At 37.3% G+C, this 23,735-nt stretch overlaps 3 protein-coding genes across 3 annotated transcripts in view; 1 reads left to right on the top strand and 2 right to left on the bottom strand.

Annotated features, from left to right (window-relative positions):
* Nucleotides 1–7,404, bottom strand: part of ush1gb (Usher syndrome 1Gb (autosomal recessive)) — an 8,387-nt gene extending 983 nt beyond the window's left edge. Inside the window, exons 1-4 of the mRNA XM_052611977.1 lie at nucleotides 7,132–7,404; nucleotides 3,693–4,143; nucleotides 2,391–2,957; nucleotides 1–1,387 (exon numbers count right to left, since the gene is read on the bottom strand). The exon at nucleotides 1–1,387 is cut by the window's left edge and continues 983 nt beyond it. Coding sequence (XP_052467937.1) covers nucleotides 1,103–1,387; nucleotides 2,391–2,957; nucleotides 3,693–4,143; nucleotides 7,132–7,295 — 1,467 coding nt within the window. The 5' untranslated portion in view covers nucleotides 7,296–7,404 and the 3' untranslated portion in view covers nucleotides 1–1,102. The remainder of the gene's footprint in view (nucleotides 1,388–2,390; nucleotides 2,958–3,692; nucleotides 4,144–7,131) is intronic.
* A 1,300-nt stretch (nucleotides 7,405–8,704) lies between these two features.
* hid1b (HID1 domain containing b) lies at nucleotides 8,705–18,022 on the bottom strand. Its single transcript, XM_052611976.1, has 19 exons — nucleotides 17,877–18,022; nucleotides 17,082–17,231; nucleotides 16,370–16,540; nucleotides 15,732–15,845; nucleotides 15,208–15,314; nucleotides 14,377–14,490; nucleotides 14,043–14,295; nucleotides 13,408–13,464; nucleotides 13,114–13,254; nucleotides 12,859–12,949; nucleotides 12,602–12,753; nucleotides 12,164–12,242; nucleotides 11,917–12,081; nucleotides 11,109–11,351; nucleotides 10,134–10,282; nucleotides 9,973–10,050; nucleotides 9,761–9,852; nucleotides 9,154–9,312; nucleotides 8,705–8,952 (listed from the first exon to the last, which is right to left on the bottom strand). The coding sequence occupies exons 1-19, from the start codon at nucleotides 17,940–17,942 to the stop codon at nucleotides 8,889–8,891; spliced, it is 2,445 nt and encodes an 814-aa protein (XP_052467936.1). The 5' UTR covers nucleotides 17,943–18,022; the 3' UTR covers nucleotides 8,705–8,888.
* A 1,782-nt stretch (nucleotides 18,023–19,804) lies between these two features.
* Nucleotides 19,805–20,691, top strand: LOC128025524 (pancreatic secretory granule membrane major glycoprotein GP2). The gene is made up of 4 exons (XM_052611970.1): nucleotides 19,805–19,892; nucleotides 19,974–20,136; nucleotides 20,311–20,413; nucleotides 20,506–20,691. The coding sequence occupies exons 1-4, from the start codon at nucleotides 19,822–19,824 to the stop codon at nucleotides 20,607–20,609; spliced, it is 441 nt and encodes a 146-aa protein (XP_052467930.1). The 5' UTR covers nucleotides 19,805–19,821; the 3' UTR covers nucleotides 20,610–20,691.
* Nucleotides 20,692–23,735: the final 3,044 nt, after the last annotated feature.

Here is a 23,735-nt window from a genome sequence, read left to right as displayed (position 1 = left end):
TTTTGCAAGCAGAACCTCTTTGTTCACTGTTTTGCTGGCTGGAAAGGGATGTGTTCCACTGAAGAGCTGCAGTTTCACGGTTTTCTCAAGCACAAACACCCACAAAGGCTTTGTTCAAAATGTAGGTATAGACAGAATTAAAAAAAAAATGTGAATTGCACTGTGCAACCTGTTTTACTTCCACAGTGTCATGCATTTCAAAGTGAAACAACATTTATTTAGGAAAACAAGTTTGGTGGGACTTGATTTTATCAATCTGCTATTAACTGGACTGGTTTTAAAGTGAAATTCCAAAATGAATTTAAAATGAATGAGAGTTTAATAAAACAATGTGCACGTAACTATTTGTCAGTTATTGAACAGCCTGCACAGTTGTCAGCAGAAAAGCAAAGCCCCTTCACAGGAAGAGCAAATTACTGTATTTTGGGTTTATATTAAGGAACGCATATTCACTCACAAATAACTATTTCCTTAAATTACCATTTGCTGCTTATTGATAGCAAGCAAGGTGGTTGTTTCAGTAATGATGTTTAGGTATTAGGTAGAGTCATGGGTAATATGTGCTCTAAAAGTACTAATAAATAGCTAATATGAATGCTAATAAGCAACTAGTTAATAATGAATAATGTTTCCTAATCTAAAGTTTTACCGTGAAAAAATAAATAAATAAAAATAAAAAATAAAAACCAAATCATATATATTTTTGTAAATATCAAAAACATATGCCTGTATAATGTCGCTAAATTGACATTTGAACATTTAGTAAACAATACAATTATATTTTTTCATAATTACAATTTTGGCCAAATTCCCTGGCAGCATTGCATTGCATGTATGCTTTACAGAGAAAGCAATCTTAGAATGTAACAAGCTCAGAGAAAAAGGTACATCCAGGTGACAGAAATACTGGAAGACTTGTCCAATACATGGGGGAAATGGATAAGTATCCCATGGACTCTGCATGAATTACTATTTGTGTGGCATTGTTGAGTTTCTGCCTATGTAAACACAAGGATGCAGTTACATCCCAAACAGCCGCTTATGCAGGCAGCAAGAAAGTACAATAGGTTTTGGAAGAGTCAATAACAGACATACACATACTCTACAACATTGTGTCCTTCATGCCATCAGCATCGTCCAGAGCATTGTTATGTCTACTGCATGCATCAATTAGTTTTTTGCGAGGTCCGAGTGGGATATGGATGCTAATGAGGTCTTGCTCAGAACACAACAGCAACGCCTCCAGGTCCATCTGCTCTCTATGGAAAATTGAAAGGAAGTCACTCAGTCCCTGAGATGCCAGGAATACTTCTAAAGGACCCGACGATGACTGAAGCTCGTCATCCTCCTCCTCCAAACCCAGGTCTCCTTCCTCCCATGGCAAATCCTACAGTATGCCGCCACATGAGAAAAATTAACAATTATCATAAAGCCACTCTTCCAGAGCTAGATGCAGTGTCATAAACGGGTTAGATAAACAGATTCACACTGATTCAGATTGGCACATTTACATTAATTCAGATCAACATTTCTATAACTTACTGTACACTAAATGGCCAAAAGTATCTGGACACTATATTTATTACTAAAAAGTGCATGAAGTAAAGCATGAAGTCATGCAATTTTCATGGACAACCATTTGTACTAAAATAGAACCCTTTTTGTTCCAGTATGATGTCCCTGTGCACAAAGGTCAATAAAGAAATTATTTATTGGTGTGGAAGAACTTCAATGGCCTTCACAATTCCCCTGTCGTAACCCCACTGAACACATTGGGAATTAATTGGAAACACAGACTGTAACCCTGACGGCATGGTCCAGTGCCAGACCACGTCTAATTGGGAGCAATTTCCTGCAGTCATGTTCCAAAGTCTAGTGGAAAACCTTCCCAGAAGATTGGAAGCTTGGACCAACTCTCTATTAATGCCATTGTTACTGAAATTAAATGATTCTTTGGGTGTCCACGTTTGGCCATTTAGTGCAGGCGTGGGCAACTACACTCCAGGAGGGCCATTGTCCGGCAGAGTTCAACTCTATCCCTAATCTAACACACCTGCCTATGCATTTCTAGGAAACCTGAAGACTCTTTGGTTAGATTGGGGATGGAGGTAAAAACCGCAGGACAGTGATTCTCCAGGACAGGAGTTGCCCATCCTTGATCTACTGTAAGTTCAAGAAAGCCAATAGTAAGAGTCTAGTCCAGAGGTAGCCAACTCACTCCTGGAGGGCCATCCTGGAGAATGTGGCCCCAACCTGAATCAATCAACTGAAGACCTTGGGAACTTAGCCATCTTAAAACTAATCAGATGAAGCTAGCACCTAATGATTCAGAAAGGAAATTGATAGGAACAAGTGGAATCCATATGGTATCTGCTGATTTTTGTTTGTACCTGCAAGTTCTTCTCTTGAAGACTCAATGAGCTGCCTAAGCTGACCTCGTCAAGACTGGGTGATCGCAGCGGCAATCTCCCCCGTAAGCGGACATTCGGGGCTCGTCCCACTGGTTCACTCCCCACCACACTGCCCTCATTCCGTCCCATTTGGAACAACCCATCTGTTACATAATTCCGACGGAATACCATGGTACCGAGTCCTGGGCGGTTGAACAAAGAGTCCCGACCAGAGTCTGTACTTATTTCGGAGTATGCAGCATCATACAGTCCTGGATCACTGAGAGCCCGGGAAACAGTGTCTACCTCATCATCATCATCAGGTCTGATGTCCTGTTTACCAGAAAACATGTTACGGATGTTGAGCCGAGGGCTGGACTGCTGGCGTCGGTCGACGTACGTTCCCTGCTTCAAGAACATGACGTCATTGCCCAACTGAAGACCAGAGAGCGAGCGAACACTCTTTCGCCCATCTTCAGATATCTTGAACGTTCCATCACCTTGCTTCTTTTTCTCAAGTCGCCGCTGAATCTTGGTCCGGCCTCTTGTTGTGGACTGAAGAGTTGCCTGTAAAGAGAAGTTTATCATTGTCATACTTCAAACAAATAGGGTTTCCCACACATCTAGAAACCCTATTTGAAGACTGACTACTGTTAGTGAACTAGCTACTCTTATGCTACTCTAACAAGGAAGCACGTTTTAATTTAGCAAATGCTTTCCAACATCCCAGCACCCTGGGGCTTTGCACAAGGGCATAATGGTGATAAGTGGGGACTGAACCAGCAACTGCTGCAGTGTTTAACAGAGTTAATGTATTTTGGACAGCCCTTTCTAAATTAAAGGTTTGCATATTTTATCTACATCCTTTACTAATGAGCATAAAGGCAAGTCATGCAATCACCATAGACATTTTTACTGAAAAAAAAAAGCTCTTTACCATTACACCATGATGATGCCCCTTTGCAAAATTGTCAATAAAGACAGTCACCTGCCCTGAACTCCTAAAAACTTACTAAAGTACTACATTCTTATTCAGGGTTAATCCTGGAGGGCCAATGTCCTGAAACACACTTGCCAAGAAGTTTCTAGCAATCAAGAAGAACTTGATTAGCTGGTTCAAGTGTGTTTATGAAGATTGGAGCTCCGCAGGATAGTGACCTTCCAGGAATAGGTATTTGAACAGAGCTTTATAACTTGCTTGTCTATACTGACTTAATGGTTAAGTCCATGAAGCAAAGGTTTTATGTTGAGTGTTGTCAGTTCTATGCCCTTTAGTACCCATGTGAAGCTCAGGCACAGTACCTGTGAGTATGTCATGTTGGAGTCGATGGTGTTGAACTGAGGGATCCTTCGGCTCAGGGTGCTGCTGAAACTGCTGTAACTCATCGTATCTGACGTGTCCATTGCAGCACTCTCTCTCAAGAAATGCTTCTCCATGCGTTCGTGATGCCTACGCTGGAGCTTTTCACAGTTCTTAATGCGTTTCTCTGCATTACGGAAAGCACGATCCTTTAATTTGCTCACCACTTTGGGGTTGATGGTGATCTGTTTGGCGGCGATAGTGTCCAGATATCGCACACAGTCCATGTGGCTCCTAGAGGCCGCCATGTCCAGTGGCGTGTGGTAGTCATTGTCCAAGCACCACACATTGGCACCAAATGACACCAAAAAGGACAGACAGTTGAGATGGCCATTAGCTGCTGCCAGGTGAAGAGGAGTGTTTCCCCAAATATCACATTTATCTGGATCTCCTCTGTGGAACAAAAGCAACAACAGCGGATGAGTTACATCTAATTTACATTGTTACATGGTCAAAATTATTGGTCGATGGACAAGGGTTTGTCAGTGACTGATACCAGTAATGATATTAAGGGAGCAAGGGTGGCTAATGGCCAATATATAATACAAATTAATTTTGAAAAATTAGATGTTGCCAACATATTTATGCAAAACACTTTTTTGGCCAATGCCGATGTGCTCAAAATAGCTGATTAATTGGCCTTGCCAATTCACTGATCAATAATTAGTGAAAATATAGGGTGTGTGAATCCATGTATGTGCTCATGTGCATGTCGGAGCATGCATTCATGTTCTGTTGTTTGGCAAGGTGTTGATCTGAATACGTAACATGATGCTTTGGAGCTCTACTTACCCACTGTACCACACATGTACACACACATTATGCAAACTGCTATTGTGGCTTACCTCTCGATGTCATTAAAAACTGTGCACCATGTAATGCATTCATCATCTTCAATGAAAGAGACCTGTAGTATTCATTACCAACCATACGGTTACAGTCAATTAATTTCATTAGTTCTTGAGGCTCTATGTTGACAATTGCAAAAGTGCAAAACCCCATTTACTGTAATTTATTGTACAGCATATTAACCAGTCATCATGGTGTCAAGATTATGTATGTTTGCTATGGCCCATCAAGAAACCAAAGTGCAACAGACCTTAATACAAATGCATTGAAAAGATGCTGTGTATATACTCTGCATTTTTAATACACTTCCTGCTCTCAATAAGGTCCTCTTTTAGTCTCAAAATCTAATATCTACAAAGGTAAACATGGCAACCATCCTTATCAGAGACCAGCAGAAGCTACCAAAATACCAAAATTATGGTTAAAATACTACAGAGAGCAAAAACTTGAAATCCCGAGGTGTTTAATGGTGCTGACAATCAAGTTAACAAAATGCCAACAGCCAAGGAAACAGGCAGGCGCAAGAGGAATAGCCCTAATTCATCATGTTGACCTTTCACTGTGAACATTACCATCTTTCTCTCTGTCTGGCCATGTGTAAAATTCCTTTCCATTAATGGGAATGCAGCCCTGGACTCTCTTTAAAGACTCTCAGCAGTAAAAAGTTTTGCTCATTAGAAATGTAGCACAACACTTAGTGTCTGTGCTCTAGACACAGTGGAGCCGTGATGCTCAAAAGGGTGATGCTAAGTCTGTTTGTCACCCCCATTATAGATTGTTCCTAGTAGTGGTAAAGCAAAATAATTATGCTCTCAGCTACCAAGAATAGTGCATTACTCAGCTCTTTAAAAACACACACACACCCACACATATATAGCCATATAAGCCACAACATACATATATATAGCTACAGAATAACTTAACTTGGCGTTACATAGTAGCTCTCCTCTCCAAACTCCATTAATTATCTAAAGCCCATGTTTCATAATCCATAATTCAAAACCAACCCCTGATGGATAAAATCAAGTTCCTGCCATACATTTTTCTTGCTGAATATTTAGTTTTACTCAGAAACAGGCTGGAAATAAGCAACATGTGTTAAGTTTAACATGACTTAAAAATACAAACCCATTCCGTGAGTGATTTGGAAAATATATGGAAATGCAAAAAAAAAAAAAATCAGTCAATTCTATGACATCCAAATAAAAGCTATAAAATCTATGAAAAAAAAAAAAAAAAAAAAAAAAATTGATCCTCTCTCCTAAACACAAATTTTGTGAATCATGAACTCTAAACACTAGCTGAGTTATGACTCAAATTGCAGTCGGCTCTCTTTGTGAACATGTTTCAGTGACAGATCTGGTTCAGTCAGAGATCTGGAGGGACCGATGCAGAACACTAATTAGAGAACAGTGAAGGTGTTCACAGAGCAGAACATTTAGCTTCCATTATTAACCTGCTCAGGAGATAAGAGGCAGGTTATTTAGATCTAATTACCCAATGACTTGATAAACAATACAACACTAGTGCTCTCTCCTGAAGCCAGTTCTAGAAGAAGAATAGAAAACTGAACCATTATTCATATTCCCTCATGATTCAAACACATATGATGATATTTTCAAAAGAGCACAAAATTATAGAATTGTGATGCAGTTTTTTTAATATGTAAAATAAAATTAACAGCAAATAATCTTGGACAACATGAGAGTGATAAACAAAATGACAACGTTCAGCTAGATTGAGCTGAATGCTTCAGATATCCATGACATAGCAGATTATTACAGCATGCCTTCATCTGTAACTCCTCTATATGCAGAGTTTTTTATATTATAATTTAATATAGGCCTAATACTTTTAAGCAGTAATAACAGTTGCAAAAGAAAGGCATCACTCAAGATAAAATTGCACTGTTCTCCTGGGTGACCTTTATTTTAATGAGGCTAGCCCAGGACAGTAAATATGCAAATAAAACAATCCAGATATCCATCAGTGAGAGCGGCTGGGTGGAGGGCTAAATTATCTCAATGCAGATGTGATCTGATACAGGAGAACACAGAACTGCCATCATGTTAATGAAACTGTATGCCAAAGCATAACCAGACCTGAGAAGCGTTGTACATCACATTAACCATTTAAAAAATGTTTAAACTTAAAATTATATGTTTCAAGTAGAACCAAATAATCATTTAAATGCATTACAAATAAATAAATAAAAGCAATGTTCATATGCTAAGATTTTCAGATTGTACATTGCCAGCAAAATATATAATGCATTTCTATAAATGTGTTTTTGGTGGAGTCTTGGTTCTTGTTACTATACTATGTATTTCTTAAAAGAACATTTCTTTTAAGAAGAATTTCAATAACAACCGCCTTCTAGCCTTTGACTTAATAAATAAATACTATTATTATTATGTAATTTGGTGTCTGGAAATGTATTTTTAAGTATTGTTTTAGAGAATAAATACATTAATAATTATTTACAAAAAATATATAAATATATTCTACATAAATAATTGACGCATCACTCACCCTCGCGCCACCAGCAGTCTGAGCGCGTCCAGGTTGCCGTGGTGCGCGGCCCAGAGCGTCGGCGTCATGCCATCCTCATCCGGCGCGTTCAGATCTCTGCGCGTCGCCTCTTTCAGCAGGTGCAGGTGACCGTCTCGAGCCGCCCGGTGGTATTTGTCGTTCATGACGGCGGCTGTAACCCCTGTCCCGGCTCACGGACGCTCATTTGGCGTGCGTTGCGACGGCAAGATTTCACGTGCGCTTCCGGCGTCTCCACTCGAGGAACTGCTGGCACGCTCGAGCGGTTGCTATGGGAGGAGTCCTGGAACGACCACGCCCACTTCCGATCAGCGCACACCTGACAGATGAGAACTCGGTGACACATCCTGGTGAAATCACTCTCTAGTATATCACAAGAATGATAAATATTGATGCAAGGATATAATGCAACAATTTGGACAAATGCCCGTTATATTTAAATGAAAACAAAAAGAGCCAGTTGTATATAATGGAGACTTCAAGTGTATATACATTTGTATAAATATCACCTATTTTATATATTAATTCAGCCTGTAAAATTCTATTACTCTCCGTTGAGGCATCATGCATAGGCTACTCCCTGCAGCTGAGAAAATGAATACACAATGCAAACACTAAACTAATCCAATCCAAACAGAGGCAAACCCTGCTGTGACCTCAGTACAACCTCACTCTAGCAGATCTGATCAAACAGATCCAAGATGTGCTCTCGTGGTTGACCACAGCATTATCAGAGGAAGCCGTTGAACACTGTTCAAGGTCTATTAAAAGTGCATGCTGTTTTACCTTAAAGAAGTAGTTTTTTTTTTTTTCAGAATGAACATTCGGTCATTATGTACTCACCCCTCATTTTTTTTTCCAAACTTGTATGAAATTCTGTCTTCTTTTGAACACAGGATATTTTGAAAAATGTTAGTATACGAACAATTGATGGGCACCATTGACTTCCATTGTATTTTATTTTATATTTTCCTACTATGGAAATCAACTGTTCAGAACATTTCCATGAATTTTTATTCTGGACATGAACTACTTCTTTAATCCAAATGTGATAATTATCGTTTCCTCTGATTTTTTGGAGGGAATGACCTTGCAATTCACATTTTCCTATAATCTCTCTTCTTAGCATAAGTCTCATCCTGCATTTTTCTCATTAAATATCCTCTTTTATTCAGAGAGACATAATACATAGCATTGTCTATTCAGAGATTATACAGCATGTTGATTTTAACAAATTTCTGACATATATTGGTTTTGTACAAATGGCATTCAAGAGTTTTTTATAATTTTTCTATACATGCAGCATTTCCAGCTTTTATGTGATTAAGCTTTTGCTTCAGTTTATATACAGTTCATTCACACCCCTCCACACACAGAACACTATTACAGTAAAAATAACAAAAATACTATAAACACACACTCCTCTCACTGCTCAGGAGGTCAGAGACCTGAGGGTTATGTGTCCGTTCTCATGGATCGACTGACTCAAGAAGAAAATGAAGCATTGTGTTTCAGAAAAAAAAAAAAACAGGGCAAACTGACTGGGAAGTGTAGATGCATTCATTCGTTTATATATACACACACAACACAACACAACACAAAAAAGTCAGAAAAACAAAACTTTTGATTTTACTGCATTACATTTTAGTGTGAAAGCTTCAAGTTTAATTAAATCTGTGTGAATGTGTTCAGTCTGGAGAGATGGAGACCGTTTTATTGAGTTGATTCTCTCGGTGTCATTAAATTCTCTGGATCTCAAACAGCTTGACATCAGTGTCGTACCAAACAGGAGGATCCTCGTTACTAAAACAAGAAGAAAAAGCTAATGTAATTCTGTTTTATGAGATGTTAGCCACATTTCAAATTATAAATGCATGTAAAACATTACACTGATCAAGTCCTAATAAAAGATGTAATACAAAGCATTTGTGTGGCTTTCCAGGCAGTGTAATTTTGAGTAGTTCCCACATTGTCCTGCAGAGGGAGACAGAGCGCAGGACTCACCGCAGGTAGATGATGCCCCACATGTATGTGCGGAACCACAGAGCCGTGCCCTCATTGGCCTGGTACTTGCGGATGAGGATGGGATGAGGAACCGGCAGCAAACCCACCAGAGTCCCGTGCTGCAGAAACTTCAGGATCTCAGACTCGTCCGTCAAACCTCTACAAGAAACAGCAAGAGCATCCGCTCTCAGTCAGGGGAAAATGTACAGTCTAACACTTCCTTTAGGCTTCAAAACTGTAAGACCACATTGAAAACCTGGGATCAAAATATATTTTAACCCTGGCGTTTAACAGACTTCTAGGATTGTGAGACATTCACTAATATAATGATATAAAATGAATATATCAGATTTCGAAGCAATTAGTCAAATATACAATGCTCTTTACACACCTCAAATCATGCTGAAGAACAGGAACATGTTTTTGATCATACTATTTCTCAAAAAAAAATTGTTTACATAATTTTTAATTAAACCATTTGCATTGAATCACAACAGAAGTATTCTTACTAGTGGTCTCAGATGTTTAGGTAATGCCATTTTTGTTGAGTTGCATGTGTAAAACAGCCAGGCTCCTCAGTATTGAATGATAAATATGTATATCTCACTTGTCAATGCAGATTTTCTCCACCTGAGGCACCAGCACCTGCAGGAGTCTCATTATAGTCTGCAGAGGAAGTTTACTCTTCCAGGAGAGGACCTGAAAGAGAGCATGCAGAGATTGGATGTTTCGGAGAGGAAAACACATGTGATTTTCTTTCTTTCGGTCTATATAAGGTGCACACACTCATTGGTCTATACTTGAGGATCTATGACTGACCCAGTCTGGAGTAGGAGTCCAGTCTGATGAAGACAACACTCGTTTCTGACACCCATCACAATCTCCGGTTTCACTCTTCTAAGTAGAAAATAAATAGTTTTTTATATAACCATAACAAAGTACTGTAGATTAAATGTGAGGGTCATCAGGTGATGCTGTACCTTTTCATCTTCACCTGAGGTCGGCTCAGTGTCTCTGACTCGGGTCTCAGAGCTGTGATCTGATTGGTCGTTGGCCGAGTCACTCTGCTGCAGTGAGAGTGTCGTTCCATCCTCAGAAACCTGTGAGGTTTCGGTTAGTTTATCAATGCCTACAACATATACAAACAAATACAGATTTATTTTATTGCCATTTCACAGAAAGGCCATTTTTATGGCAAGATTAAAGTGATCTTACAATCTTAAAAGTCATACAAATAACAAAAATTAAGAAAAAAATGAAAGATAATAAATCAACAAATAAGCTGTGACATGACTAAAACCAGCAACAATAGCGGTTTCCATCCAAGTAAATCTTGCAAAATATTCCATAATAAAACATGTCCAAATATAACAAATTGTTTGGAGCCAAAATTAGGACTTCCTGGAAAACTGTTATTATTAAAACTTAAAGTATTATTATCATCACTAAGATTAAAATGATTAAAACCGGGGAAGCTACTACGACTGATATTTCCTGCATAATAATTGTGCCTGAGAATGTGCCGATGAAATGCAAAGCAAACACTGTCATGTTATCTTGTGTGGCATGCAGTCAAGTGAGATTTTTGGAAAGGTAATAATACCAAATCATTTTGATGAGAGACATTTCAGAATGACTGAAACGATATTTGAGACGGCTGGTTCAGGTACAGTATTTAAATCACATGATCTTTAGTCACATGACTTTCTTATTTTTTTGCACATCACAGAATTTATTCAGTAAATGTGTTTTCAAACTACAGTAGTTTATGCCCATGTTTCTGTTTTGGATGAAGAAATCATCTGCCTGAATTGTGTGCATGTGTTATTGTGCACATTTTAAGATTTTATGCACTGGATACATTATTTCCATCCAGCTTTTTTAATGCCATATCTCAAAATTTGCATAGAAATGTGGATTTAAATGACTACGGTCTACTGAAGGGGGTTACGCACGTGGCATGGCCTTCAAGCTGGCGTTCAGAGTGCCTGTTTGAACTGGTGTGGTTTTATATGGGGCTTCACTACAGGGAGTGTTGCAGGGGTTGTTGGTCTCCATGAAGACGGCATTATGGGTACTGTTGCTCCTGCTTTTCCTCTGCAGGGCTTTCTGGATCGAGCTGACGTCTGTAGGCAGGTTAGCCAGCTGGTGAAAGAGGTTGCGTTTGCGGATGATGCCGTACACCAGGTTAAAGTTACCTGATTTTTAGAAACAGATGAATACAAATGCTTATAAAAATTACAATAAATATTTGAATATGTTTGTGCAGTCTTTACTTATTTTATTTGTCATTTGTGACCCTGGAGCACAAAAGCAGTCTTGAATCTTTGGGGTATATTTGTAGCAATAGCCAACAAAAAACATTGTTTGGGTCAAAATGATTGATTTTTTTTTTTATGCCAAAAAGATCATGTTCCATGAAGATTTTTTTTTCCTACTGTTAAAATAATCAAAACTTTTTGATTAGTAATATATATTGCTAATAATTAATTTGGACAACTTCAAAGGTGATTTTTCTCAGTATTTTGATGATTTTACTCCCTCAGATTTCAGATATTCAAATAGTTATATCTCAGACAAATATTGTCTGATCCTAACAAAGTTTTTTATTCAGCTTTCAGTTGATGTATAAATCTCAAAAAAGAAAAGAAAAAGACAATTAAGACTGGTTTTGTGGTCCAGGGTCACATTTAAAGGGAGAACTGCCACCATGACTGTGCTGACTGTATTTACAGCAGCGATGAAGCTTCAAAAGCTACTTACCATCAAACTGGTACTGAATGATGTTGTTAAAAACTTCTAGCAAAAAGAAAACCAGGTGATGGTTAACAGGTGAGAAGAACAGGAACCACGGGCTTGAGAAAACCTCTAGCAGATGTAGTAGTTTGTTGGCTGCTACCATAGACAGGCTTTTCAGGTAAGGAGACACTGAAAGAACAAAAGCAGTGATTTATCAGGAAGTGAAAATTTATTTATACGCATGTACATTTCCGTGAGGAAACTTGCATACCATTGACTATAATAGTGAGCAGACAGTCATACAGGGGCTGCAGTCGCTGATGTCCACTGGTGATGATCTTATGGAAAACCTGTCAATCAAAAAAAATATTTTGCATTTTAATGCTCATGCAATCAATTCTTAAATCATATTAGCTTCACCAGGAATGCATTAACTGAAAAGATGCACACTTTGAATGCAAAGCATGTTGCTTCTTCCTAATGTATAAATGCTAAATATTAATTAAGGAAACAAAGCAACTTGGAAAATCTAAAACTTACATTAAATTTTGGGTCTGTTCTTTACAAAAAGCTATAAATAATTAAAAAATGCATGAAATTTTGTGCACAAGTCATATGGACTACTTTAATTTAGCTTTAATTCAGTTTTGTTTGTGGCTTTCCAATATGATGCGACAAAGGCACATGAACGTATTTGTGTTCATCTCACCACTATCAGCAGGTCGGCATGAGTCCCAGCGAACACCGAAATATCCATCGGCACTCGCACACTGTATGGTTTATTCAGACGCACCCCAAAATTCCTCTCTCCACTTAACAGCAACAAGATGAACACGCAGATATGCACCAGACCGACACGTGCTGCAAACAGATGCAGATCATATTATTTAACTACAAATGTCTCTCAACGTATAATAAATATAAATTAATCTTGTACGTGTAGGAGTGAATGCTCCAGATACTCACACTGATTGGTGCGAGCGTCATTCAGATAGAATAGAATTGGTACCAGAATATCCAGCACATCACTGCTCTTCAACACATAGAACAGGAACTTCTGAAACACAGAGATGAAGAAATGCGATTACACAATTCATTTTCTACAAATTACGTAAGAATTGTAAAAATACATTTTTTGTAAAATAAAACATTTTATATGCATACATTTAATTTAAAAAAATACAATAATGCAATAAAATAAATTGTATAAAAAAGTGGCACTTTGTTGAGGTCACAGAGTTTCCAGAAGAGCACCAGCAGCTCCTGATGAAACTGGATTTTCTTGCAGGAATGGGGCAGGTATGTCTGCAGCAGGGGGTTATTGAGCAGCCGGCTGATTCCTCGCAAAATTAAATGAAAGTCCTACAGGAAAAAAACATGAATTTTAGAAATACACAGGTGTTATTAGAAACATTATGTGAGGATACAGAGTCTAAAGGTCTATTAGATGTGTAAGGTAAGAGTCGAGGGCTGTTGCCCTTGTTTTGGGGCGGTTGTGAAGTGTTTGTGTCTTACCTCTTCTCTGTGAATTCGAGACAGGTAGTTTACAAACAGGTTTTCGCTTCTTGTCGTCTGAAACATCATGAGGGAAAATCTGATACTCAACTTGAGCGCATGAAATTCTGAGCGATCATAGTACTGAACACAGGTGAAATGTACAAAAATTATGCTACTTTTTCCACACAAGAATGACTGTTTTTTAAGCCTTTTTAATTAAATTTCAGGTTTTTTTAATGTGCTATTCGTTAATGTTTTATTCAGCTCTGAATCCAACAAAAAAGGACACATTTTGTATTTACTATGCATTAATCGTGCTTACAGTATCATGCATGTTACATTGCATGATTATTGCATGTTTAGTTAGAGTTATCATCTCGTAAATAAATAGTTTTTGCATTTTTAATTAAAAATTAATTTTAGGATCTCATCAGAGCTGACATCATGTTTCAAACAGAATGTTCCCTTAACATTTGCAAAATATTTTTATAACATTAAAAAAAAAAATAACTTAATGGAAACATTAGCAAAATGTTCAAATAACTTCTGAACTTAAACGTTCAGAGAACATTCAGAAATAAAACAATCTTAGAAAAACATTCTTAGATTATTTAAGCTGCGATGCTATTCTGCACAGATTTGTGTCTTGTTACCTGGCATCCCTCAGCAGTTGTGTTCTTGTTGTAATCAGCAGAACAGGTGTCAGTGTTGGTGCTCAGGTTCGGGCTGGTGTTGGAGTTATCAACGAGCTCTTGATCTAATGAAACGATCAGAGTCTGAAGCGCCAGCTCCGCTAGCATCCCTCTCTGGTCAGAGAACATCAGGTGATTGTACGGGACGCCGTACCCCACCGGATCATACGCACATACCACATTAAGAAGAGAGGTGAAGAGCGGCAGGGCATGTCTGACAGAGAGAGAGAGAGAGCGCAAACTTTAACTGCTGCATCATCAACGAATGACAACAAATGAGAGCATGTGTGCTTACCGGTTTTCTCTAGAGCAAAAGAACGAGACCCAGGGGTTGAGTGTGTGTGTGTCAGATGGAGACTGGTACATTTCTTCTGAGAAACACGTCAATAAAAGCTTCATCAACTCTGCCCTGAGAGTGAGGAAATGAGAGTGAAAGGCATAGAAAAATAAATCAAGGATGCAATGAATTGATCAAAACTGAGAGCAAAAACATTTATAAAGTTGTAAAAGACTTCTATTTTTTTTTTCAAAAGAAAATGTGAAAAAAAAATCTTTCAAGGTTCCTAACACTTTAAAACATGTTTTTAACATGAATAATAATTAAGTTGTTTCTTTTGCAGAAAATCAGCATATTAAAATGATTTCTGAAGGATCTCGTGACACTGAAGACTGGAGTAATGAAGCTGAAAACTCTGCTGCGCATCACAGAAATACATTACTAAGAAATAAATTATTTTGAAATGTACTCAAATAGAAAACAGCTGTTATATATTGTAACAATAAATCCCAATATTACTGTTTTTACTGTATTTTTGATGCATTAAATGTAACTTTAATGAGCATAAAATACTTAGTTTGACCCCAAACAGTTTTTTTGTAAAGTGCAACCACAAAAAAAAAAATACATAAAAAAAATAAGAGGAGTTCTTCAACTTTTAGAGCAGAGGTTGATTGACAGGTGGGTAGGCGGTCCTAAATGTTTGTCATGGACACATCAGGATAGATCAGATTTATAATACAGATGTAATGCGGTCACATGCAAACTACTACCAGCTGTAAAGTAGGTCAGAGTGTATAATTAGCACATAAGAGGGACAGGGCAGTATTTAGCGGCCGGATCTCTGACCTGTTGGAGTCATGGGTGTGATTGAGAGGCGGAGTCTGAGCAAATCCAACACCAGCTTCCCAGATGAACTCACAGCTGTCTATGGACTGGATATCAGAAGGCCCATCCTGAACACACACATAACTTATGTCAATAAAATAAACTGTATTCATTTATTTTCCCACATTTAGATGGACAGAAATTGCGTTCCTGCTTAGGGTTTCCCAAACGTGTTCGCAGAATCACACAAGGAACAAACATACTGATTAAATATTACCCTAAACGCAGTGCAAGTTGATTTGGATAAAACATATCTGCCAAATGCATAAGATGTAAATGTAAATGTACATGAACTGTATGGTGGTTTTGCCAATTTTATGTTTCATGTAATGTTCTAGATAACATATTAAAACATGAGCTACTGCTGGTCACTTCTACATCATTCTCAAGGACTTAAGCAGGTGTTTCTCGGCCAGAATAAGTAATATGAATCTGATGTTATCAGTCAAAAGCTCTGCCAGATTAGGGAGGATTGAGAGGGTTACCGCACTGGTCCTGTTGTGGCTCTCCACAGTGAAGTCAGGACAGAAAAGCAGATCAGATATAGCTGTGAGGAGAGACTCCGCCAGCGGCCGTGTGCCCTCGTCATCGCTTTCATCCTACGTCAAAACACAGGCACACCAAATCAGTCTGTCGTACAACAAAGAAATCATGTTTTTAATCACAAAAGCAGGAAACTCATGCATTCCATTTTTTTTTAAACAGTGCAAACTTCAAGACTTCAATCTTGTGTGATGAATTTGAGAAGCTATTGGCTTTCTTAAGAGTTTCACTCACACAATCCCTTCATCAATACACTCATTCTGCTCCCTTCATCTCTCTAATCACAGGATATTTAATACGTTGTCGTTCTTTGAGAGAGACACAATCAGAGCAGTGTTTAGGCCGGTAACAGGAGACCGTAAAAATGCACAGCAGAACAAACGCTCTCACACACAAGCTGCTCATGTTTAAGTTCGTGCTAGGCAAAGCTTTGCTGTGTATCTTCTTAAAACCTGCTTGCACAGCTCGATTTCAGCGGTGATGTTCTGGGAGTGCGTGCAAAGATTGCATGCTTTACTCGCATTATCAATAATTTGGAGAGCTAAGAACTTTAAAAATGAACTTCCAAATGTCCACTTACCACAGTCTTGCCCACTTTTGGTACAGTGGACCAGAAGAATCCACGCCAGTCTGGATCCTCGAAGATATACGGCAGAATCCGAGTCAACAGACGAATGCAGCTCAGTACTGTCTGCCTGTCTCTCTCACACACACAGCCTGAGTCTGCGTTCAACACGAGCCTTTCCACTGCCTGCAAAACACACACACACACACACACACACTTGTTTTCCAAGCAAAATATATTCATTTTAGTTGAATAAACGTTCAACTTTTCATGCTGCAGAGGTTCAACAATATGCGTGCATATTCATGTTTATCAAAAAAATTCAGCCCCAAAACATAAATGTAACATATGTGAAAGAGACTAAATATATAATGCACAAAAAAGTATTTTAGAGACAAATCTAATTCACAGAACAAACAAGAATCATGAGAATCATAAATTGTCAATATTTTTCTTTAAATCTAAAAATAAATTAATGATGTGTATTTCAGACACATTTCCAAAATATGGTTCCTTTACTAATAACAATGCATTTTTTTTCTGATATTTTTCTATGCTAGTCAAAGTCAAAACAGACTTAAATGCATGCATGTTTACCCAAGAGTCATATTATTAAAGTACAAAACATTTATTTTGTAGTACATCATAAGCCCCCTCCCGTGCTGAGATCACATGACCATATTTTTCTCATCATTAACCTCCACTATGGGACACAGGCTGTGTGTACCTTGTAACAGAGGGTTGCCAGATTGGATGGAGACTCCTCTCTCACTGCACGGATCTCAGCAGCAGGAACCAGAGCAAAAATATCCTGTGAAGTCAGGTTGACGTCAGTCCAGAACTGGTCCCAGAACACATCCTCAGAGGCCTCTACGGGCTACAAAATCACACAAGGGTGCATTTTTAAAAGTCGAAATTAAAAAAGGATAAATGCATTGAGATAAGATTGTGACATCTTCAGTCTATAGACATCTTCTCCTGTATCTACTTTCATTATTTCTCAAAAATGTGAAACTTCTTTACGGTCCTAAATGCTTAATTATCTAACAAAATATATTATTGTTATTATTATTATTTTTACCATTTTAGGAAAGGGTGTTGACAGAATTGTGGCGATTAATTAATGTAAATCCCTCATAAACACAACGTTTTTACTGAGAAACATTAAGCAGGTCAGCTTAAACTTAACAATATGAGCATCAGATGTAAACGTCAATAAGAAACGAGAAAAGCATGTAATTAGAACAAACATCATCACTCTTGACTGCACACAGCTGTCATGTTTAAAGTTTTTGATTCTCTCTTGCATGGGATACATCTTAATAAAATGATGATTACAAACTTAATTTAATATTAAAAGAAAGTTTAAATGTCCAAACTTGTATAATATTATTAGATATTATTTGAAAAAAAAAAAAAATGCACCAGGCGACAGTTTTCCATCTGCTACACTTTAACAGCGCTTCTGAACTAGTTTAACCCTACACAAAGGCTCGTAAAAGTCAAATAAGATAAGCCCGACCTGTGTTTTGGTTGTAAGTTGTATCACCGCTTTTCTGAAGTTCAGTTTGGAGTCTGAATTACCCATCTCGCTCGGATCTGTCCACCGCGCACCTGTAGCGCAGGTGAAAACGACGCCACATTACCAATCCTATAGCGACGAAGGCGAAGCTCATGAATATTAATTACGCTGCACCGACGTTGACGTTAACCTTGCTGACGCATCCAATCATGTAATGTATTCATATTTGAGATTCGTTGATTCGCCTGCTTCCATGGCGCCCGTTTCAAACGTTAGCCAATCAGATTGGGCAACTGAGAGAACATCCCGTTAAGTCATGAATATTGATGAGACAAGGCTTTTAGCCATAGTAGAAATCGTTTGTTCATGACCAGGATGCAAGCAAAGTCTTTTTCCGGGTGTGTAAAGTAAATGTTTGCTCAAGGATTACTCTTTAGATGTTGAATGCCTTAAGCATTAACTTTAAGCTGCTTCTTTAAAGGCGCGGCCTGCATTGAATACAATGGACGATGTCCTCAGAATAAGCGTTTCCTTTATTAGTCTGCGATATGGCATAAGATACTATGATTCATGTACAGTATAAGCATACAGTAAACACACAATTATATTTTATTTTTACCCAGTGGAAGTATTTCTCTTGAAGGTTTTTAACATTCTAAGTGAAAAATCACCAGCTTCAACTGTGGATATTCTTTCCTGCACCATTATTTGAATGGTGCTTTTAGAGTAAAATCTAAAAAGTTGTTGTATTTTATATGCTAACAGCATAATTTTTGATTAGAACTGAAATGTATATACTTTACTAGAAATGTTGAAGTTCTTTTGGATGTTGCAGTGTTGGTCATTGCTTTTTAATAATAATGTTTAGAAGTACAAATATTCCATGTTATCTCATTAAATTTTTAGCTCACGAAAGCTGCTGCCATTATAATTATATAAGAATTAGACAAATGTTTTTATTTGTTTCATATGAAGCTTAACATTGTTTGGTAGCAAATTACACATTTACTTCTTTCATTTTACACTGCAATTTTGGGTTTTTAAAATGTAATTCAGATATTCACATAGCAAAAAAAATGGCAAAAGAAGCTGCCTCATATGACAATATTTGGCCAAATATTACAAGCAAATTTTGTTTAAATGCACATCATTTTCAAATCCAAAATTCATTCACAAAAATATGTACATGCTTTACTTGGAACAGTCTTGTTTACATTTACATAGATAATTGTTTACATGTGTTCATTCTTACTGTTTATTATTCTCCAAAACAATTTTTATCTAATATCACCCAGCATTTCCTGTGTTTGGACATGTGTGAAACACATATGTTTAAAACCAAGAAAGAACCTGTTAGTTGTGTGTTTGATCTCCTCGTGTTTGGATTAAAAATTGAAAAATTGAGATATGCATTATATATTTTAATGTGTTGTATTGTCTTTGTTTCTTTGATGGCCAGTTGATTGACCAATGGCAACTCTGGTCTTCATAGAAAAGTTTTTTTTCAAATGCATCGCAATATTTTTGCGCAATTGGAACAAGATAAAATACATATAACAATTTATATGCAACACAAATCAACTGTAAAAATAACATTAATTTTAATATATCAGTTATCAAGTATGTTATTTAATTTTTTAATATGTACACTTGTTGCTAAGAATCACGCAGGAATCTGATCTGATTTTAGGTAAACATATTAATTATTGTTATCACTGTAATAACAGAGCAACCAGTACACAACAGAACTGCACAATGTAGTAAACCGATTAAATGGCAAGCAAACCATAGCTACAGTCTTGAATACTTTCAAATAAATTAAAAACTGGTTTAGGTTATTGTTTAGAGCTTACTCTTGGTTCCAGTAAAGGTCAACCCACATGTATTAATAAAGGCACTGATGAGATCGTGGATGTCAGCCGTCAGCCGTCAGTTTGCTCTGGTGATGGACACGTGTTGGGCTACACCTGAGAATGATCCTGATTACAGTCTCCGCTGGGATCTCATCCTCACAGAGTAAAGCTGTGCTGTTTTAGGAGAACCTGTGAAACTTTGATTTTGATTTGATTTGTTAATTGTTATTTTTAATATTCTCAGGTGTCCCAATCCAAATGATGACACAGTGGAGCTGCTGCAGAACGGCGTCTCGACATCCAGCCGTTTCTCCTTCAGGATGTTCATCTTCACTGCAAACTCCACTAAACTTTACCTGCACTGCGCTGTTCACCTGTGCCTTCTGTCAAGCAATCGCTGCTCAACGGTGAGTTTAAAAGTGGATCAAACACAATATAGCATCAGACAAACTTCACCTTTAATGTTTATGGTGCTGAGGTTAAAGAGTTGTTAAAACTACTTGTTTTGGCCGCCCTCTGCTGGACACTTTGTGCGCTACTGTTTATGTTTTCTGTGGTTGTTCTTCTTTTTTCTCTTTTAGGACTGTAACTCTGAACACCAGTGGAGAGAGCGCAGGTCTCTGGACTTCCATGACAGTGCTTCCATATCCCTGGGTCCTCTGATGTTGTCTGAAGGGAACACAGGTGAACCTTTCATTTATCTTAATTATTTGTAAATAAAGGTTAATAATTTATTTCATAAATACATTTCATTGCATTATATTCCCTGTTCACAGATAAGTGGGTCCCACAGCAAGTGAAGGTATCGGAGGCTTCTCGTCTGTGTGCTTCTCTGATGCTGTTACTTGCTCCTCTGATGAGATTCCTGACCCTTTTTTAGTTTATTTCCAGAAAATGTTTTACATTTTACAAGTATATTGTCTAGTTCCATAATAAAGATGCAGCAAGAGATTTTTGCCAAATGATGTTGATATTTGAAAGCACCAAAACAAACATGCTCATACCCCAAAAGGATCTCGCCCCTATTTTGATAACTCTGCCCCACACGAATGTTCACAACACTGTCAGTGACAATGGCAGAATCTGCTATGCCTACGGCCACAGCATATTCAAGCAAAAGCCAACACAGAAAAGTTGTGTTAAAAAGCAAAATCAACGTAATACACTTATCAAGAAGACAAGGTCCTATGGTTGCAGGTTCGAGCATTGTACCAGGAGGAATTGTGGGTGGGGGGAGTGAATGTACAGCGCTCTCTCCACCTTCAATACCATGACTGAAGTGTCCTTAAAAGGCACCGATCCCCCAACTGCTCGCCGGGTGCCGCAGCAAAGAAAGGCTGCCCACTGCTCCAGTGTGTGTGTGTGTGTTTGTGTGTGTGTGCACTTTGGATTCGATAAATGCAAAGCACTAATTCTGAATTTGGGTTACCAAACTTGGCTGTGTGTCATGTCACTTTCACTTTCACTTGAGTTTCTCCACCGCTGGAGACCTGCTCCAATATTTACGTGGCTCACATCTCTTGCCTGATTGTAATTCTTCTTTTTAATGTTTTGTTCCTCTTTTTTATCTTTCATCTCTCTCTATCTATAGTCAATCTGCTAATATCCATCCTGAGCACTCACTTCTCCCTATCATTACTAGACACAATCCTTACTGCTGATTGGCTCGGAGTGTGTTTTGGGAATTGCTCCGAGACTGTGGTCAAAACCGATTTTCAAAAATGCATCTTTAATGTGGAACTGATGATACACTCATTGTGGGTTTCTACATAGTAATTTATATCATAAGTGTGTTAACGTGACTTAATAAAATAAAACTTCTATCATTCTATTGTACTTGAGGGGATGTGCTAATAACAAATACAATCAGATTTTTGATTATTGAAATCATGCAAAAACATTTATAGGGCCATTTCTTTTCTGCAGTTCCTTTTCAAATTCTGTAACTAAGTCATTAAAAAAAATGCTTGTCAAAAGGAACAAAACTGAATTATACAATATTGTGATAGTAGAATATTCTGATTTGTTTCCTTACATTATGTTTGCTGTTTTATTCTGCCATTTATAATGGGACATAAACAATAGGGACATGATCATGCAGTCTGGATAACTCAAAATATAAATGAGAAGAAACAATAAATACATTTGAAGATTAAATCAAAATGAGTTTTCCCTTTGTAAGAGTTTCTTCAGTAAAAGTAAGATAAAGTTTAATGACCAGGATGTTATCTTTGTGCTGCTATGTTTGCAGCCGTTTTGCTTATTTTCCATAGTGATTCAATAATAGTTTGTATGAGAAGAGTCTTGCTATTAAACGCTCCTTTCTAAAGCTTTTGAAGAATGTTGCAGCGCTGGTTGAATTATTCTTTCTCTAAAGGTGAGATTAGGTGAGGATCAGTCGCTAGCTAGATTTAAAGGTTTCATTTAGTGTTCTAGTTTGTAAAGAAGGTGAAGAGAAAGTGAAATTTAGGAGTTGTTAGGGCAGAGTGCATTCAGTGTGACACAAATATCTAGGTTAGTTCATATCTGTACAGTCCTCTGACACTCTTCTTTATAAAGCCCCTGTAAATCCATCCCTGATAGTTTTATTAGAATGCTGCAAAAATCTGTTTATATTTCAATTTACATATTGTTGACTGCATTTCTGCAACATTCAGGTCCTAAATGCATTTGTCTTTTGTTTCTTTTAATATACATATTTGGAATATACAACAAACAAGTACAATTCAAGTCTTTATTTATAAGATTGTTAAATTTGATCATAAGTAATCAGCAGATCTGTCAATCATCAATGACCAGGCTGTGTAACTTAAACTCTAAATATGTTCCTGCCAAACGTGTCATCATGATACATATGAACTTAAGCATGAGGTATGAGCTGCTGTTGTATGTAGTTTTAACACATACAAGTAGTGATTGTGTTACTGTTGGTTTCTGAGGATTAACCTGCTGGTCATGCGGGAGATTCTTTGACCAGGTGTGGTGTAGTACAGTATACTAACTAACAACTAAGTTGTTAGGTTTTTGGAAAAACATGGTAATATGATATAACAGTTAATTTTTCAGATGCACTTTAGCCAAAAATTATTTCATTTGGCATTCATTTACCAACACCATACTTATAATGAACATGTGGATAAAATTGTCTTCATTTCAGTTCACTAAGAAAGTATTGTTTGTTTAGTGGAAATGCATCCTCTGTAGTGTGAGTCTCTATAGCATTTGCATCTCTATGAGATTTGTGCTTCAGTCAGAACCAACAGGTACGATCAGCTTCTAATAATCTTCTGTTTTTTATGGGAGTATTTATATATTAATAAATATTTGGCCACTAATAATATTCAGTAACTGCAAAAACAAAACAGTTCTTGCAGTGGTGACAGTCACGTACTGAAAGTACTTCTTGAGGAATCTTGATCAACTTGTCACAAAATTTTCTGGAAAAACAATTCCACTTTCAGTGATTGACAGCTGAAGTTCAGTGACTTGATAAAGAGAGATTGCATCGTTATTGTCTGATGGTTTTCTATATGTCCTACAATGTAAAAGAATGACAATAAGCTATACAGTTTGACTGAAGAAATGAGGAAACAAACAAAACAAAAAAAGCTTATTGCTGCAGCATATTTAGTACAATGCGGCTGTCATTTTTTAAATCCTGCACACTTGCAAGATTCCTTTCGTTTATATTGCAATTAATGATACCTAATGCAGTAACTAATGAACATTAATTTTACTGCTTTTAATAAATAATAGTATTGTATTAAATGTATTATATTACGCTGCTTCATAAGAAATTATGCAATGATTTACTTAATTTGTTTAAAAATGTATAAGTGTATCATCTCAAGAAAGTAATAATAACAGTAAAAGTATGTTCATAAATGCTGTAAATGTATTGAATTTTATTTTTATTTTTTTAATTACAAAAAAATTGAAGCTTGCAGCTTACAAGCATTGCACATTTGAAAAAAAGGTAAAATTAGAAAGTTAAATTAACAGTGGC

This window comes from Carassius gibelio, chromosome A12 (assembly GCF_023724105.1).
Source record: "Carassius gibelio isolate Cgi1373 ecotype wild population from Czech Republic chromosome A12, carGib1.2-hapl.c, whole genome shotgun sequence".
NCBI lineage: Eukaryota > Metazoa > Chordata > Actinopteri > Cypriniformes > Cyprinidae > Carassius > Carassius gibelio.
The sequence above is the reverse complement of the archived record's forward strand: the minus strand, read 5'-3'. Positions and strand labels throughout refer to the sequence as shown.

What these genes read in the sequence shown, in the direction of transcription:
- hid1b (XM_052611976.1), bottom strand. Translation starts at nt 17,942, where the DNA reads ATGGGTAATTCAGACTCCAAACTGAACTTCAGAAAAGCGGTGATACAA. An exon ending in CATTCAGTACCAGTTTGATG is followed by an intron (nt 11,352 to 11,916) that starts GTAAGTAGCTTT and finishes TCTAAAAATCAG; the next exon opens with GTAACTTTAACCTGGTGTAC. An exon ending in TGGGGCATCATCTACCTGCG is followed by an intron (nt 8,953 to 9,153) that starts GTGAGTCCTGCG and finishes TTCTTGTTTTAG; the next exon opens with TAACGAGGATCCTCCTGTTT.
- LOC128025524 (XM_052611970.1), top strand. Translation starts at nt 19,822, where the DNA reads ATGGACACGTGTTGGGCTACACCTGAGAATGATCCTGATTACAGTCTC. An exon ending in CAAGCAATCGCTGCTCAACG is followed by an intron (nt 20,137 to 20,310) that starts GTGAGTTTAAAA and finishes TTTCTCTTTTAG; the next exon opens with GACTGTAACTCTGAACACCA. An exon ending in GTTGTCTGAAGGGAACACAG is followed by an intron (nt 20,414 to 20,505) that starts GTGAACCTTTCA and finishes CCCTGTTCACAG; the next exon opens with ATAAGTGGGTCCCACAGCAA.